The 6,392-nt window shown below is 37.5% G+C and overlaps 1 protein-coding gene across 1 annotated transcript; it reads left to right on the top strand.

Moving 5' to 3' along the window:
• The first annotated feature begins 1,323 nt into the window (after positions 1-1,323).
• Positions 1,324-6,273, top strand: mrn (general transcription factor IIH subunit 4 marionette). The gene is made up of 10 exons (XM_076125552.1): positions 1,324-1,609; positions 1,917-2,021; positions 2,282-2,413; positions 2,655-2,840; positions 3,103-3,175; positions 3,461-3,652; positions 4,019-4,227; positions 4,513-4,627; positions 4,866-5,006; positions 5,569-6,273. The coding sequence occupies exons 1-10, from the start codon at positions 1,458-1,460 to the stop codon at positions 5,710-5,712; spliced, it is 1,449 nt and encodes a 482-aa protein (XP_075981667.1). The 5' UTR covers positions 1,324-1,457; the 3' UTR covers positions 5,713-6,273.
• Positions 6,274-6,392: the final 119 nt, after the last annotated feature.

Consider the following 6,392-nt stretch of genomic DNA (forward strand, 5'->3'; position numbering starts at 1 on the left):
TACGTCAGACCATACCTAACTCTACAACTTGAGAGAAGCCGAAGGATGCTTTTTTTATAAAACCGGCGCAAATAATTATTTCGGATAAAACTGTCTTTCAGTCAGTCACCATTGTTACTAAAGGGTTAAGTTTCGTAATTGTCAAAACGTCTACCCCGTGGATGCCAATGTCGGCAAACATGAAACTACGATTGAAAAGTGAGCTTTGAGCTGTCCTAGCTCAAAGCTCAAAGATCAGACCTATGTGTATTATTATAAATGAAGAAATTCTTATAAGATTTTGTCAGTCCTCAAACAAATGAGACTAATTTAACTCGAGCTTTAGCTACTGACTCTTCAATTTTGAATATACCTATGTATCAGTTAGCGAATCAGCCATGAGGTGAAATTCTGACAGTTATTTTCGTACACATTTGCTGTCAATAATTATCTATCAGATAGGTCGATATTTACTGGCTCGTAAGTGTTTTACTATCAACCAAGTATTAGCCAGCTGATTTCAGTGAACTGAAGATAAGTGCATGGAATACGATTGACTAGCGTCCAGCTTGTATGAGACTTATGAATGAAAGTATAGAAGTGAATCGATCTGCCAAAAAGCTCAGAAAGGTAATAGTAAAGGTAAAAGTAGTTTAAAAGACTTCTGAACGCATGAAGTTGATAAAGACCTGTAGGTCGTAGAAGCGCTTAACTACCTATTTGAAAATAAAAAATGCAAAGCTAACTTTGATATTACTTCTTTTTGGGGACAAATTGTAGACTTTGAAGATTCTAATAAAAACTTCACAAATAAATAAAAAAACAATTTTAAGATCGTTCAACCTGAAATTAAGTTCAAGTTAGAATAGATCACCTTTCTTACTAGATTAGGTACCTGAGATTACCCCTAAATTCTTCAAGTCGTCTTGTTAGATTTATGTCCAGAACCATACGAAATGAAAAATATTTCGATAGATTTGTTATCAAAATACTCCAACTTAGTTTATGGCATCACGCCTTTTTCTAATAGGGGAAAGCAGAGACCAAAGTGTGCCATTTGCTACCATGCACAACTTCCCTTGCTTTATTCACATCCATACAAAATATATAGCAGCAAAATAATAGTAGTGAAATATTACCTATATTATTACCTTTCTACTTTTTTATAGATTCTAATAATATTTATTGAGCTCTAAATCGGGCAGTCCTTACGTAAAATGGAACGTTACTAGAGCTGCCCTACGACCTGTCAATATGAATTTGAATGAATGAAATTAAACATTAGGTACTGAAAAACCTTGGTTCCAATTGATAAAAAAATGTTTAGACATTTGTCAATCTGTTGATTGTTGCCAATGTCAAATTGCTGCCAGACTTTGTCAGTGTTAGTTCCTCCCGTTTTTATTGTTATTGTAATGCAAATATATAGAAATAAATATACGTGAATGTTTTATTAATACCGTTTCGTAAAAGGCAAAATGTCTGAATCCTCAAAATCTAAATCTTCATTGAATTTAAACCCATCGCCGACTCTACAGTGCAAAGATCTTCACGAATACTTAAAAAGTCGTTCGGCGCAATTTTTGGAGACTTTATACAATTATCCTACGATATGCTTGGCGGTATACCGGTAAGTCTACCTTAAGCGACAATTTTAAAGTAGTTTAAACATAAAAGAACCATAGTATTTAGTAATTGATTTTGAGGTTAAGTTTACAGTTGTTTTATTTATGATTGTGCCTTTAAACATTATTCTTTTGTGTTATTATTAAACGGGCTACCAAGGCTTGGTCTAACAACATACATACGTACTTATAACTCATTGTTTTACCTCGTTAAATAAATAAGAATCTGAAAAATCTATATTTCATGTACAACATAAACCTAAGTTCTAAGAAGGTATATGTTTTTAAAGCCTCTTGTGTATTATATTCTAGGGAGCTGCCGGAACTGGCCCGTCACTTCGTGATAAGACTGTTATTTGTGGAGCAGCCAGTGCCACAAGCTGTTGTCACCTCTTGGGTCTCTCAAACATTTGCTAAGTAAGGTTTACTATGTACTACCTAAGACACCAAAAGGCTTTATCGTTTTAATTATAATCTAATGAATAAATTGCAATAGATTTTTATGAAAAATGCAATCCAGACTTTAAAAATGTATAAAAAAAATTAAAAAAGTATTGAATATACACATCAATAATGAAGATTTTCAAGAATTTTCAATGTCTACTGAAATTTTGTGTAAAATAAGATTCTTTTGAATTTATTATCATCATCATTATTGATCTATGTTTTATGTTCAGAGAGCAAGCCAAAGCATGTGAGGCACTGTCAGAGCTGTCAGTATGGCAGGAGGCTCCGATACCTGGTGGAATGCCGGGCTGGATGCTTGCACAGTCTTTCAAGAAGAATCTCAAAGTGGCATTGCTTGGAGGGTAAGTAAAATATAAATAATATCCTTACTGCCACTTTTTAAGGTACAATTTCTTAACTAGCTAACTTATTATCATTTTGAAAGTACTCAGGACTTAAGTTTAATCATTGAAAGTATGTAACAAAATTCGTTTTAACAATACATCCATGTTTAACAAAATCTTATATTATGTTAATTGTGAAACTGATGAGCAATCTTTCAGATCACAGTGTAATTATATTAACATTGTTTTATATGTATAGTGGTCGTCCATGGAGCATGTCGATGTCATTAGAACCGGATGGCAAGGCTCGCGACGTGCAGTTCCTGGACGCGTACGCGCTCGAGCGCTGGGAGTGCGTCCTGCACTACATGGTTGGCAGTGCCCAGACAGAAGGCATTAGTGCTGACGCAGTGAGGATATTGCTACATGCAGGGCTCATGACCAGGTAACCCATACATTTGTACATACATTATTATAAATTGTCTACTACTGAACGTTTTCTGTGTTCCCTCTGTGTCACGCTGGGAAAAAGCCTGTACCTTTGATTCTCAATCCCCACTGTTGTTTGTTGCGTTTGAATATCTACTGATTAATGCATCCAAGAGTATCTGATTAATTTGACCTTTCCTAACATCACCAACCTTCCTGTGGCACCCACTAGGTGGTCCACTAACAATTCTACTACTATATAATGTGCTACTTTTCAGAGATGCAGAAGATGGATCTGCTGTGATAACACGCGCCGGTTTCCAGTTCCTACTGTTAAGTACCGCCAAACAGGTAAGTTAAACAATACTCAACCAAATATTAAAGTTATACTTACTATATAGTTATACTTACTGACTTATTATACCAGTTTTGCATATTTATATTATGATAATGCAATCTTATGACCAAAACCGAAACACTGTAAGTCATAGTACATATTGTTTGGGATTTTCAAACAACAAAATACACATAAAACAAGGAGGTAACACTGTCATGCATTTTGAACCCTAGTTTCTTTGATCATTAAGAGTGAAAGTTGCCAACAGCCTATCTTAAGAAGTTCATATTGTCTCCCAGGTATGGTTATTTCTGCAACACTACCTGCACACAGCGGAGAAGCGCAGCCTGAGCGCGGCGGAGTGCCTCGCGTTCCTCTACCAGCTGAGCTTCTCCACGCTCGGCAAGGACTACAGCACTGAAGGCATGACCAACAACATGCTCGTCTTTCTACAGCATCTCAGGGAGTTTGGACTTGTTTATCAGAGGAAGGTAAGAAAACTATAATGTTGATTGAATAGTATGATGCTTTTGAAACGGCTATCGGCTCTTATTGATTAAATAATACTTTGGTTGGTTTATATTTTATGTTCATAATCAATACTTTGATTCATAACTGCCCACTAGTGTTTACTACGAGGGCTTGGGTTCGATTCCCAGGTCAGGCACTATGACTCACTTAGGTAATAGTATCACATTGCGTAGAGTTGCATGAGTTTGTTTTTATTACATTCCAACCATATATAAAAAGCCTGGGGAACTTATATTAATGTACCTTCTACTTTCTAAGGCCTATTAGTTTGTCATACCGACTATGTAAGAGCTACATTTTGAAGATTGTTATTATTATAATTCCAGCGCAAGGCGGGTCGCTTCTACCCGACGCGGCTGGCGCTGAACATCGCGTGTGTAGGCTCCAGCGCGGCGGGGGTGGGGGGCGGGGCGCTGGGCGCGGCGCCGCAGCAGCGCGGCTACATCGTGGTGGAGACCAACTACCGCGTGTACGCCTACACGCAGACCAACCTGCAGGTCGCGTTACTCGGCCTCTTCACTGAGCTTATGTACAGGTACTCACGACGACCTGTATTACTAATTAAATGTACATAATATATCAGTTTTATTGATGCCAATGGCTGGTCCGAGAACCCACTGAACAAAGAGATTTCAGGTGTATGTACATTTGAACAACAATATACTGTTTGAAGCATAGATTTTTATCACCTCTAAAAGTCATATTTAATGCAATCACCGCTAATTTCATTGAAAAACAAATGGTACACTTCGCGATGGTTGCGCCTACACGCCATCCTTTACCAAATATTAGCTCGTATTCTATTTTCTATGTATTTCAGGTTCCCGAACTTAGTAGTAGGAGTATTAACACGTGAGTCAGTGCGACAAGCTCTACGCGGAGGTATCACGGCGCAACAGATCATACATTATTTAGAACAACACTCACATCCACAGGTAACCACAAATATAATATATTTTTATTATAATTAATAATTCAAGTATTAACTTTTGGTCTCTAGCACCTATTAAAATTTCATAAGAAATGAAAATTGTACTTACCATTTATAGCTGTTTCGAATACGAATGTACATTGCTTCTATAATTTTTTTAAGAGTACTTGATTTTTAACGAAGTTTAAGGAGCGTATTTTAAGAAGATTTAAGGCCTGAACAACAATAAAACTATTTTTCAGATGTTAAAATCGGAGACGGGCGGTATAAGGTCAACATCTATGCTGCCCCCCACAGTGGTGGATCAGATCAAGTTGTGGGAGACAGAGAGGAACAGGTTCACTTACACCGAGGGAGTCGTGTACAACCAGTTCTTGTCACAGGTGTGTTTTGAATCTTAGACTAAATTCATATGACCGCGCGGAGCCGCGCGGAACTTTCGCCCGAGCGGTACAAGATCAAAAATAAACAGCTAGTATCGTCTACATCACCGCGCGGCGCGCTCCGACCCGTGCGCTATTTCTTGAACCGCGCGGTTTCTCGGTTCTGTTACCGCGCGGTGATGTAGATAATACTAGCTGTTTACTCCGATCTCGCGCGCGCGCGGTCGAAAGTTCCGCGCGGTCATATGAACTTAGCCTTAAAGTACTTTATTAAAGGGGTGTACAATATACATTCACATTTATTTATTAGTACAGTTTTTGTCTATTTAATACAATTTTTATAGTGTTTGTGTATCATACTTGCCCATTTTTGTTACTACCAATACACACAATATCAAATCGAATAAAGATTTTGTACTTCACAAAGTTGTTTTCGTTTGCACAAACCATTTAAATCTATGATGGGTTGGGTATCCACGTATTCCGTTTTGGAATATGTTCGATATAATTTGGAAATTGCATAAATATCTAAATAATTTAAATATTGAATTTACGTTTACAGGCGGACTTCGTAGTACTCCGCGACTACGCAAAGCAGCAGGGTGTGTTGACATGGCAGAGCGAGCGCTCCAGAACCATGGTGGTGACCAGGCACGGACATGACGACGTTAAGAAGTTCTGGAAACGATACTCCAAGACTACATAGATATAATACAACTGTAACTGCTAATATTCAGTGTAGGAGAAGCATAATAATAAAATTATTGTTGGTTCCGTCATTTACGGGCACGTACTCAGAAATTCACGTATACGCAGAGGTGCCCGTTATGAAAATGGAGAAACTGCTGGCACGGTCGATAGTGTATTCGACTGCTGATAATCAGGTCCCGGGTTCAATTCCCGGATCAAGCAAAGTACTATTGATCTTTTAGCTCCGAGTTTGATATCGTGCCCGGTAAATGCCATTTGTCTCGCCCATATGGAACAGACTTACGACTAACATTGAAAGGCGCAACGCCGGCGTATTTTATACAATTCTGCCTTCATCTTCGAATATAACAGGCGTGTTATTATGTATGTATGTTAAGGAGAAAGTGACTGTTAAAATGCGCTGTCTAAATAATAAAATAGAAGGCTCAATGTGTACTTCCTGTAAGTTTGTTGTAAGTATGTACTGAAAGATTGTTAGTGTAGTGTTGGATCTCATGATTATATGAGTGGATGTGATCAGCGCTGTGCGTTGTTTGTAAATATAACTTTATTTTTACTTACATTTGTTTTATTATAAAAACAATATCATCTTCTAATCTATAGTCCCATTTGTCAGTAGGAAAAAGGGTTACGGAAAATTAAATTTTAGTCTACTAAAATTCACAATTAAATATG

The sequence above is a fragment of the Anticarsia gemmatalis genome, chromosome 17 (assembly GCF_050436995.1).
Source record: "Anticarsia gemmatalis isolate Benzon Research Colony breed Stoneville strain chromosome 17, ilAntGemm2 primary, whole genome shotgun sequence".
NCBI classification, from domain to species: Eukaryota; Metazoa; Arthropoda; class Insecta; order Lepidoptera; family Erebidae; genus Anticarsia; species Anticarsia gemmatalis.

Bases quoted from the DNA above. Each gene is read 5' to 3' on its own strand.
- mrn (XM_076125552.1), top strand. From the start codon at position 1,458: ATGTCTGAATCCTCAAAATCTAAATCTTCATTGAATTTAAACCCATCG. The intron at 2,022-2,281 runs GTAAGGTTTACT...TTTTATGTTCAG, and splicing joins GTCTCTCAAACATTTGCTAA to AGAGCAAGCCAAAGCATGTG. The intron at 3,653-4,018 runs GTAAGAAAACTA...TTATAATTCCAG, and splicing joins GACTTGTTTATCAGAGGAAG to CGCAAGGCGGGTCGCTTCTA.